This window comes from Cyanistes caeruleus, chromosome 8 (assembly GCF_971803275.1).
Source record: "Cyanistes caeruleus chromosome 8, bCyaCae1.hap1.1, whole genome shotgun sequence".
In the NCBI taxonomy this organism is placed as follows: domain Eukaryota; kingdom Metazoa; phylum Chordata; class Aves; order Passeriformes; family Paridae; genus Cyanistes; species Cyanistes caeruleus.
In genome coordinates, this window is record NC_141708.1 from 17,837,614 (window position 1) to 17,849,958 (window position 12,345).

The 12,345-nt window shown below is 38.1% G+C and overlaps 1 protein-coding gene across 2 annotated transcripts in view; it reads left to right on the forward strand.

The window, feature by feature from the left end:
- The window catches only part of VSTM4 (V-set and transmembrane domain containing 4), a 32,184-nt gene extending 20,909 nt beyond the window's left edge, over positions 1-11,275 (forward strand). For both annotated transcript variants that reach the window (XM_086900387.1, XM_086900386.1), the window contains one exon: positions 8,661-11,275. In XM_086900387.1, the coding sequence (XP_086756513.1) occupies positions 8,661-8,786 (126 nt within the window). In that variant the 3' untranslated portion in view covers positions 8,787-11,275. The remainder of the gene's footprint in view (positions 1-8,660) is intronic.
- Positions 11,276-12,345: the final 1,070 nt, after the last annotated feature.

The following is a 12,345-nucleotide window of genomic DNA, read 5'->3' on the forward strand; positions in this document are numbered from 1 at the left end:
GATGTAGCAGCTCACAGAAAGTACACAGTCTGTGGACATGAGTTAGTTTTAAGTTAAAGTGATCCAACAAATATGGACCCACCTAGCAATAAAGTACATTAAGGGACAAAGTAAACTAAACCAAAGTCAGTCTGAAAGGCACATTCAAAAGCTGACCAGGGCACTTCCCAGAGCAGTTTCCCAATTCTGTTCCTTTTGCCTCCTTTTACAACACAGTTGTCTGTGTTTTTGTATTCTCAGGAAAAAATAATCCATACTTTCTGCTTTTAGACTACTTTCTTTTTTGTTTTTTGTGAGGAAAATTAAACTAATTGAAGTTAAAGAAAAATTGCAGAATATACAGAGAAAAAGGCATATCAAATACATCTAAGTGAATTTTTTTTTTTATTTTTACCAAATTTGTCGCCCCATTTTAATTCTCAAAAAATTCTCAGATTTTAAATTTTCCATCTGCTTTGGGGCTAAAAAAAATTATCATCATCCTGCTAAATCTCTGCAGGATAAAATAACCTTTTCTTTCCAACTATAATGATTGCACAGCTGGTGTCTACACTAGATCTTTTTTTCATTGATGGCACACACCACGTAATCACTACCGCAAAGACAGACAAAATTGCCAAGTTTCTGGGCTACTTCTGTAGCTTCCCTGTGCAACCCAAGGAAGGGACTATATTGGGGCACCAGGAGAATATTCTAGAAAACCTAAGCTAACCAGCTAGAGTGTAAAGGAACATTACAAAATAATTCCAGTGTTTTGGGAAATTTTTTTGTAATAGCCTAAATACCAGCAAAATTATTTCCAGAGGACATATGCTTTTGGTTTCTTGAAAGATGTTTATAATAAACTAGAGAATTTCTTTTGTTGTTAACGTGCTAGAGTGGGTTGCAGTATAATTTTACAAGAACACAATAACCTGGATAAAATATAGACATAATCTCAATGAAAATTAAAAAAAAAAAAGAGAGAAAGCCTAATACCAAGTTCAATTGCATAGCTTTGAGTAAAGCCTTTTAAATACTCTGCTTAAGTCATATTGTTTTAGCCAGAATAACAATTCTATGCTCCCCCTGTTGCAAAAATATTCCCCATCAGTGTCATTCTCTATTAGCATCAATGAGAAATGTGTACAGATCAAAGGAAATAGAGATGCTGAAATGCAAAAAGGGATGTTTTTTATAGCATGAAAGAAGCACAGAGAGTCATTACGAAGAAGAAAATTCTGGGGCCCCACAAACTCTTCTCTCTAAGGGCTGTTCTGCTCTAGCCTTAAGTACTTAGCCCTTTGAGTTGGTAAAAATAAATCTTTCACTTCCTCAACCAAATTTTCTGGTAGGCCTTTCATTGCCTCCTAGAGATTAGCTGTCATAGCCCAAGAGTGTCAGTTACAGAACATCATCTAAATGAAAAGGCTTTAGTGTCTTTTCATGAAGGTTTAAACCATCAATCTTAGGAGCTCCTGCATGATTCACTACAACCAATGGAAAGGATGTGACTTCAGGTTGGATCAACCTTCAAATCTTTACTTAAGCAAAATTTTTGTTGACTTCTTCATTTTCACTAAATTTTAAGGGGAGGAATACCTTCCCAGATAAGACTGCTATAGGGAATCTTCTGATTCTGCCACTGACGTGCACTCTGCTACATCATGTAAATATCACACTTTGAAATCAGGTAAATATCTCCTGTATTACAAATTATCCACTTGGGCTTAGTCCTCTGTCTAGTTCTTAGGACACTCAGACATGGCCATGTAAATCTCACAGAGTTGGCTGTTCCTACACCCATTAACCTCTTGAATTAATAGGATTAACCTCTCTATTGAATAGGATGTATCTGGCTTCTCTTGTTCCCCACCACAGAGTACCTGCTGTTCCTGTGTGACTCCTGGAGCAGTGTCCTCTCAGTGACCATAGTGCTGAGCTATTTAAGAGAAGCACCCTTCTGCCTTCAGCTCATAGAGCATAGACAGCATTGTTTATTTCAGCATGGACTGGATCACCAGTGGCTCAGTGCTACGTGATTACTGAGAGCTGCTTTTGATGATAATGGTGATGCAAAAGCTACTTGAGAAACAGAAAGGGATTATGGTTATCTAAGGTGGAGGGAGATTTCTAGCAGTCAGTATTTTGTGCAATTAGTAGGATTCCTTAGTAGTCTTAACTGTAGGTACCATTGGCCCTTTCCTTGAGAAAGAAAAAGGAAGTGAAACACATCTGCTCAGTAATTTGTAAATTCTGAAGCTGGGAGAAATCAGGTGTTCCCTTCCACTGGATGACTTTAAATTAAAAACTGTGCCACCCTCTGTTAGAAGAGCTGCTTCCTCTACAACAGGTAACAATGAGTGATGATTTAAGCTCCCAATTTCTTAAGGCATTATTTATCTCCACAGACTTTCAATAAGACCATACATACGATATACAAAGGAGTGGTGAACAGTTCTTCCCCTGACTCCTTGTCATTCTTTAATATTTCCATTCAGTCCTCATAATTCCGCTCTCTATAAGATGAATAATGTTTTGGATTTTTTTTCAGTTTTTCCATAGGATGTGAGATGTCCATAGGGCATGAATATCATGAGCACTTTCAGGCTGATACTTGGAACTCAACATACTCAAAGCTACTGGATTGAGTTGCTATCCTTACTCCCAAGAAGGAACAATTTGTATAAATATGTAAAATTTCTTGTTGGATCTGTGTTGAGACTTGTGTATTTACAAAATCCCACAGTAGATGATTTTTGTGTGATGACACTTTTGGAGTAATAAAAGTGTCATTGGTGGAGTGAAAACATTTAATTACTTCATTGGCCTGATTTCCAGCAATGTTGGCTTAGAATGTAGGAATAACTGCAACTGTAAAAGCAATAGAGCATTACAAAGGTTAGGATGCTCTTCCCCCAAAACCCATTCAATGGGATTTATCGAATCATCTTCATCCCTGACTCTGTAATCAAAACTTCTGTGGGATTCAATAACAAAATTTAGATGCAATGGTGAAAGAGTCTTCACAAATTGTAGATATATACTCAGGGAGTATAGGAAACATTTTATGCTATAGGGTGTAAAAAATAGGCATCTTATTGGGAAAAAAACCCTGCCTTTTTTAACTAATAATGCCACTAAATGACATAGTTACTACTCTCCACATTTTCCAATGTCATATTTCTCAGCTTTGTCACTGAATGTCTCTCCTGATATTTCAGCACTCTTACTGGCCAGTAGATGGATTTCTAGAGGATAAGTAATTTTGCAGATCTAGCTTCAAAACTTCTGCAGAAGTAATTTCTGAAGCTCCTGTGTTCCATGGGGATCTCTGGCTTTCTGCTACCAGTCAAGTCACTGACATTGGCAAACACTTGAAGCTCTTAAAAAAAATAAATTTTCTGACTTCTGAGTTATGGTACTATCTTAATGAGGAAGTCATTCCACTGGAGCTTATAGGGTTAATTGAGCATTAAGAGTATCTGTGGCCCTCAGGAGCACTACTGATTTCAGCACAAGAAAGGCCACTTATTACAAAGCGAGGAATTTTCCAATGTAGATTAAAAACAGGACTGTCAAAGGTTAATCCTGTTCTCTCTGAAGCTACAGTGAGGTTTCTCCTGCCTGACCCCACTGCCAGCATGTGCTTTATCCACTGTCCCTGGTAGCCCAGAGAAGGGAGTTGCATCCCATCCACCAAACATGCTGGATCTGTGCTTCAGCACATCCTCACTTTCAGCTCCATCCCTGACCCTTCAGTGATGGCCAAGCTGGCAGCCATATCCCAGCCCCTCCACGGCTGTTAAAACCGTGCTTTGAAAAGGAGGTACGCAGAGGAGATCCCCTTTCCCTTAGGCTGCACTCAGCATGCAGTTTCTACCCTTCTGGGCATGCAGACCGAGACAGCCAACAATCTCTTCCTGTGCTAACACAGCCCAACCAGTTGGCCTGGGGAGCCCTGTCTCGACACTTTCTGGTGGAGTGTGCTCAGCAGTGACACTGGATGCTCCTGAGCTGTGCCATCTGGACAGTATCTGCATTTTTCTGTGGAGCTTTTTACCGACTGTGACTACAAAACAGGATGTTTCTCAAACATTAAAGGAAAAAGGCCAAAGAGTTTGGCTTTTGCAAGAGAAAGGGAGAGGAAAAAAAAAATGGTAGTTCCAGAGTGTGCTTGTTAAGACAGGCTCCTTCATGGCAGTGGGCGAGGCTGCTGCTTGCTTGGTGCTGTGGAGTATCCTGGTGAGAAGTGCATTTCCTAGAGACTGGATCAAACAAACATTAGCAGCACCTCTTGACTCTGAACCTTTCCCATTTGCACTTTCTGCAGCGTTCCCTGGCACCACATGTCCACCCAACAGCCGTCACGGCCGGGCCACAGGTGGCATTTGCCATGTACTGGCAATCACACCAGCAAACATCTGCAGGATTGGCAGGGATTCATCCTTGCTGACCTAATCCATTCACCTATGAATGCAGGGCATGCCAGTGAGGGTGCAGTTCCACTTTCAACTGTCAAGATAGGCCTTTTCTGCTTATTTTTGATAGTAAACTAAAAATTCACATTGGGTTTGGCATCTTCGTGATAACATGTGTTGTCATGGAACAGTGAGATTGCAGCAGTCTCTAAGTGCAAGTTGGCATCAGTTGCTTTTCCAAAGAAGTTAAATTTATGAGGTTATTATCTGCTTGTTTTCTTTATACCTCATTACAAATTTGTATAATAGTAGTCTTAGTTGAAACTTCAAGAACTTTCAAGTCTGACATTGCTCACAGTAAACATTCTTGAGGCTGCAAAGAAACAAACTAGCTAAGCCTGGCAGGAGCAAAATTGACATTCCTGGTAATTATGACATAAAATTCAGAATAATTTTGATTAAAACCCCAACGCTTCTGGTTAATTTTTAAGACATTTATATACTAGACAAACCCAATTAAAACAAAACTATATATACATATACTTTAGTTTCTTTTACATATTCACATGATAGACCTTGCAGATTGTTTAATAAGAAAAATGTTCCTATAACTGAACTCTTTTGAGTAGTTGCCCATGGGAAACCTTGTGACTGGAATAAACTAAAACTGGAAGAAACCTGGAAGAGGAATCATTTTGCATTTGCCAGAAGATACACTGGAAAATCATAACTCTTCCTAATTTATATTTTGGCAAAGTGTATGATCCCAAGATGAGAAAACAGACATACAAGATAAATACTGTATCTAGGAAAGCCACATTCAAATAGAATCCTACTTGAAGAAGTCATTCAATATTATTTTAGAACAATTGATGCAATTTTTTAGAAGAGGATGTTGTAGCCCTAGAAATCCCAATGACCTCCTAGAGGAAGAGTCAGGACAGAAAGAGAAGGGTGACTGGCCAGTCATTCATTGTCTCTTCCTCTTCTGCCCTACCCTCCATCCCACCTATAACATCAGTTATTAAAGTCACACCATTGCTCCAGAAAGGAGCTGGTGGCACGGTTCCAGGTCAACACTGCCAAGACAATATCCAATCCTAATGAGAGATGAAATTGTAGAATTAGTTTTGTTTTTTTTTTTCTCCCCTGTCTGCTCAAAAAAGTTGGTCTTGGACAAACAAACCAGCAAAATTAAATTAAACATGTGGTTGATAAATGAAGTGCAGAAGAGTGTATGGAATAAAAACCTGGCTACCACAGGTACTTAAAGTACTGTTGGCTCCCATGCACTGTTATTACACATCTTTTGCTGAAAACTGTATACCTTTCACAATTTTGAACCTCCTGTGTGTTTCCTCATATTTTCAATCAAATTATTACATACTAGAAATATGCATAAGGGAAATTATTCTACACATTTTATGGTGTGCTGTTGCTTGTAGCAGTAATTGAAGTACCTTTTCCACTTATGAAAGTACTAATTTTATTTCGTTTTATTGCTTTTCTAGATGCAATTATTTATTTAGTGTGTTTTGGCTTTATTAAATTATGTTTACTATAGGAACATCATAAAAATGTATGAAAGCAACACATCAGCCACTACTGCCCAATGACTTGTTTTGGGGAATCTAGTGTTATTTTTCATATCCAAACATAATAGAATAAGGTAAGAATAAAGAGATAATCTACACTAGAAAACAATGCAATTTTGAGATAATATAATAAAACACCTGGACAATATGATTTCATAAATCTTACTTCTAAAATTTACATGAGCTGGGCATTAGGGTGGCTATTTTAGGACATGCGGCATTTTCTAAATGGAAACGTAAAAAATATGATTAAACAATAAAGGGGAAAACATATACAGATTTAGCTTGTCCTAAACAACTGGTACCTACAGAACAATGAAAATATTTCTGCCTCAACAGATGTTCTGCATCAGACTTAGAAAGTGTAGAGTTTTTCTCTGGCAGTGATCAACAGCTTTGTTTCAAAAGTTTTATCAGATTAATTTTAGGAGGCTTTTCACATGCACTGTATCAATATGCATTGAAGGTCTAAAACTGGCAGCAAAATTCCCAATACCTTCAGAGAATCAATACACTGTCAACCACTGAAAAGAAAATCTTCAGCATTTGTTGATGTTACTGTGGTGTCCACTCTCAATGGAACTCCTGTTTTTAGCTTCTGTACTACATAACTGAATAGACAGGCACATATAATTTGAAATCTCAAAAGGAATCTTAACTTAACATAAAAGCAAAAAACAACTGAAGTGCCTAGAAACTGATGCTAATACCTTCAGGATAGAAAGAAAAGGGCAATATGAAAATTTTTCAGGCATCACAGCAGTTGACCAAGAGTTTTTTTCTAAGTCTTTAAGCCAAGGTCAGGGTAGGAGAGATGTCTTTCTAAGCACTGTGGTTGAGTTCAGCTTTAATATATTAACAAAGAAAATATGTTGTTTGATTTATCTTACGGTCAAGATCCATCCGGATCCACAGGAATTCCTTCTGTCATTACACCAGAGAATTCAGTGAAAGCAGGAAATTTTCTGTGTTGTCAACAGCAGAGCATTTGATAGTGAATGAGGAGCAGAAGTTGAGATCAAAACACGTGGAAGTGGGGGAGGGAGGGAGGGAAGACAGTGTGAACAGTGAAATGCAAAGGTGCCAGTCCTGCAGGCAGTGCCCTGCACAGGGCTTGTGCTCACATTGCACAGATCAGCTGACTTCAGTGACACCTCTTGCAGCAGCAGCTGCACAAATTTTTGAAGATTTGATCTGCAGAGAAGAAATAAGATCAAATTAATGCTGGAAAAGTGTAAACTTTCTCACCCTGATGGAAACAACCTGAAATGCTGAGTGTGAGCAAATGTCAAGGCCAAAGGAGAGGATTCCAGGGCAGTGCAAAGGACAGGAAGCAGGAGAGCCCAGGGACTGATTTCAGAGCGTATTAGATGCTTATCTTTTTAGGCAGAAGGCAATACAATAATTATTCACATTTCAAGGAAACAGGACTGTTTTGTGTTAGAACAGAAATAAATATGCAATAAATGAAATGTGAAACTTCTGGCCTTGGCAAATACTTACAATTTCTTCCTAACATTTAAGCACTGTGTGGAAAATCTTGGTTTATGAACTCTGAGCTGGTTTTAAGTTTACAACTGCCGGACTATTTCTTAGTCTGAGAGATGCAACCTTTTCATGGTTACTTCTTGTGACTGCAAAAATTTGCATGGCTGAAATGTTCTGGTTTTTTAATTATCTTCTGCACTTCAACTTGAGGACACCAGTTATTGGTAGAACACTGTACTCTAGAAGATAAAGAACAAATTCTACAGTTCTTCACTTAGGGCTGTAGAACTTCACCCTTTTTCAGGGAGCACAGACCTCAGTTTTCTATAGATGAACTGAAATCCATTTCAAGTACTGATGATCTCACAATTCCACAGCAACTCTTATTTGGTGCTACATTTTCTGAGGTGAATTAGGCATGAACAACCCACTCCCAACTGTGAGCAGAACACCCATGGGAGCATAACGCAAGATTTTCCTTTTCCAAGCCACCTGAGTCTGGATGAAGCTACCAATAGTAGTAGGTAGCTTCTTCCACACATGAGAAATTTGTTCAGTAAATTTTATCGTTTTAAGTCAAATTCAATCACTGTAATACAGCAGATAGTTTTGGTGGTATGGCCTTTGTTCCAAACTCTGAACTCATCTATAGTTTGGCAAAAGTGGTAAAATTCCACTGGAACGGCAGTAATTCTATCCAGTTTTTTCTGCCTTCTGTGTATTTTTAACATTTTTTGGTTCTGTTAAGAAGTATACTGAGAGGCTCTGTGAGTGGCTGTGATTAGAGATGTAACTGGTCCAAGGTTTACAGCTGGAAAGCAAATCTGGCATATATCTCTCAAACTGTGAAATCTGCAATAAATAAAATTGGGAAATTTAGTATTAAGGAGGATCAACATTTTGCTAACACACATCTTTCAAATTTGTAATGTTTGAATTGTTGAAATGTTCTGTATTAATGACATTAGAAGTAAACCTGCAAATCCTACTTAGCCCTGTTTCCTATTTTTAATATTATTTTTATTTCATTTTCTATGAACTAGCTCTAATGCAGAGTAAACTGATTAACAACACAGTAGAATTAGAATGGGTGGGAGAAGAACTATACCCAGTGTTATAAAACACCTACATTCAGTGGAAACGACATTATAATGAATTTGTTGGTTCTGTTTTGCAGCCAAAAATTGCAGAGGAGAATTTAACATATGCTGAACTTGAACTGATGAAGCCAATTCAGGAAGCCAAAGGCATTTCCAGTATGACAGTCTACGCACAGATACTCTTTGAGGAGAACAAGTTGTAATAGTTCATGACTGTATAAATGCCCTTTGTCTGGGTTCTATTTAATTCTTGCTGTGCTGTTTATTTATAAAAATCATACAAATGTCCTTATTTTTTTATTTCCATTCATGCACTTCTATTTTTCTATGAGACTTTTAAACACAATGTAGTTGAAAGTAATCATAGAAAAAGCAGATGGTGAACAAGTGACATCCCAGAGATACCCTCTGTAGTGTCCTATGCCCCTGTTGGAAGTGGACTGAAGTTCCACCTGGGGCATTTTTAGCACTAAACATTATTACATCTTTAATGATGAGTTCAGCTGTAAATGTCAGTATCTTAGCAAGCCTCAGGAGGACTGACAGCAGGACCCATGCCCATCAACCTGCTACTGAAGGAAAAGACTGCTGACCAGAAAAAGGGCCACTTTAATGCACTTTGTCCCATCAGAAAAATATTAACCCAATAAAGCTGAGACTTTTTTTCTACACCCAAGGAAAAGCTAAAATGACTTTTTCTGGGGTTTTTTTCCCCTTCTCCAGAAATAGTTTAAAAAGTTTGTGCTCTATGTTTTCAAATTCCCCTTTCTAAATGACATTGTCTTAAAAATCTTACGTTATTTTTAGTATGGTGTTTGAAATAAAATATTTCAAAATAATCTACAGGTTACATTTGTAGTTAAACCCCCAAGATTTAAGGAAGAATATTCATAGCTTGGGAACATCTCCCAGGATTTGATTTTTTAAAATTCTGACTGGGAATAGGGAAAACTTGATAGTGACTGAAAAACTGGGAGAACCAGGACACTGCTATTTGGTCTTGGTTTAGTTTGGTGTTTACAAATCTTCAAAGGTTTCCTCTTGTAGCCTGCACTAATGAGCTGCTGATCTAGAGGGAAAAATTACACAGCTTCTCCTTCATATGGAACAGGCTCTTTAAAGCCCTGCTGACTTTGGTGTTATTTCTTTGGAAAGACCAAAGGAGATAGGGAAATGAGCCTAATGTGAGGACACAAAATAACATTCCTCCTTCTTTACCTCTCGATAACTGAGAAGGCATTCTTCCTTTTCCTTTGATAGAAATTCATGGAAAACGAGCTGTTCTGTGCCATCCCGGGCATTTCAGTCATGAAGAAAAGCTGGACTGATGTTTTCAAGCTCATGTATGTTCAATGCCTGAATTTCCCCAAAGCTCAGGAAGATATCCAACATCTTTCCAATCTTGGGAAGCTTTAACCCTTGAGTAGCTGTGCAGTTCATGGAGATGTAAAAGCATGGGCTCTTGAGGTCACCATCAGGTTGTGGAGGGCCAACACTTGGCATGTGCCAGGTCTTCTCCAGATCTGTGAGGGAGCCCCGTGACAGACTGCTCATTCAGCAGTATTTGATGTGGGTTTTGGAGTAGCACTCCTTGGGTTCTGGAGTCATAACTAAGGTGGTCCAAGTAACTTCTTCCTTTACAGGTCACACCCTTTTAGTGTTAGAACAGCTTCTTACCAGGACTCAGAGCACAGCTGGGAATCATCAGAGGAACATTCATGCCCTTATTCCCATTACTGCATTGGGAGTGCAGGAGAGGAGAATGGGGGGACAATCAAGGATGGGGACATGCATCAAAGGGCAGCCATGTGACACAGCACATCAGTGCCTTTTGGAAGGGTTCACCAGAATAAGTGAGTTTGTATAAACTGCTTCTCAACTTTTTGAACAGTGGTAGGTGTTCAGCAGCACACCTAGTCCATTACTGTCTAGCCAGGATCTGTAAATATAAAATGCAGTCATCATCTTCCACATTGGATAAAAATCCCTTCTATAAAAAGGAATTAAAGAAAAGCTTATCAGGCTGACCATTATGTACAGTACTAATCCAATTCTATTCCTTCATCAAAACAGTTCTTTCCTAACTAAGGCCAGCTTTCATCAACAGATTTGCTAGTAATTATTTGCATTTTTAATGTTTGTGTTTGTGAGCTGTCAAAAAATATGTTTGTTTTACCTCTGTGTTATCCCAGGATTTAATCACCCACCAAAAGGGCATGGTATCTTTCCTTGTTCTCTGATCAGGTGTTAGCCTTTCAGTGACAACAGCAATCAACTCGGTGACCAAAACCACACTGGTGCTAATGAGTGATTCAACATTCAGGAATCAGTTTTGGAACAGCCAGTTTAACTGATTATTCAGAGAGGACATCTGTAATGTAGACAGCTGTTCAAAAGGCCTTAGAAAAATACAGAATTTATTAGTTGCTACTTTGGAATTTAAAATCCTAACACTAATGATTTTACTACTTAGCTGTGAAAACTTTCAGGTTTGGTTACAAACATTTATTTTGCATAGAAATGGCCATTGTGCCCATTGTTCAGAAGAATCCTCTACTGTATATTTATGCCCAGCATGTTAATGAATACTGTTCTTTATGTATTAATATCCTATATATTCTTGTTTATGTTTGATATCTAATTCCCCAAAATAATAGTTAATTGAACTGAATAAATTACCATTTTTGTAAGATTTATTGTCTTAGTCTCTGTAGGATTTATTGCTTCCTAGAGAAGGATATTGCTTCTTAGATTGAAGGACATGTGTTTATCTTTTACACAGCATTTAGAAAGTCACAGTATTTGGAATTGAATTCTTCATTCTGTAGAAAATTCCAGGCTTTTCAAATGTTTTTTATTTGGAACTGACTTCAGATGGCAGCAGAATCTGAAAGGTAACAGACCAGGTGAGTGAAACAAGGCCAGAAATATTACTCAGGAGATCACCCATTTTCCTGAGCAGACATTTCCTATATCTTTCCTTATGCAATGTCCACCAAGATTTAATAATGTCAGATCATATCACTGGGGAAAGGAAAACATCATCTTGCAATTAATTGCACATCTCTAAGTGTCAAAGCAACCCACCAGAAGACTACAGAGTAGAAAATTTCATTGAGTGTGATATGCTTTAGTGTGAGAAATACAGAATAAATAGATTTAGCTCCTTTTAAGAGGAATTGAAAAGCCAAATTAATCCCTGGCCTAACTCCCTCTGGCTTTAACAAAACAGCAGCAGAGGTGAAGGTGGCCCACAGCTCTTTTATGACAGGGGTTCCCATGAAGACTCTTAGTACCTTATTAAGCAGCAGTTGGAGTCTGCTGAGTCACACTATTTTGGTTACTCCTTCTGTTGTCATTGGTAAAACATGGCTTTGTGCTGAAATCGTAACAAATACAGCTCTATTATCTCCACACCAATTTAATATCAGATTGTTAAACGTTAATGTACTGCACCCTATAGCTTTAAATAGAATTAGATATGTTTACAGCTTTGGTTAAATGCACCTTGTTCCTCCACATTAAATTTTATTACTAGAATCATCCATTAGCAAATAGGAGTAAATCATATTAGTGTTGCAGGCTGTGTGGGGGTTGAATCTGCAGGCCAAGGAAAAGGTATTTTATTACTCTTTTTTACAACTTTCTAATTGGTAGGTGTGGTCAGCATGTCATTATCTCTGCAACTGCCAGCCAATTATTTGTTTTAGTATAACTGTAATGCAGTTTTGGGGTTGTCTTCATTAAAAAGTTCAATAAGCT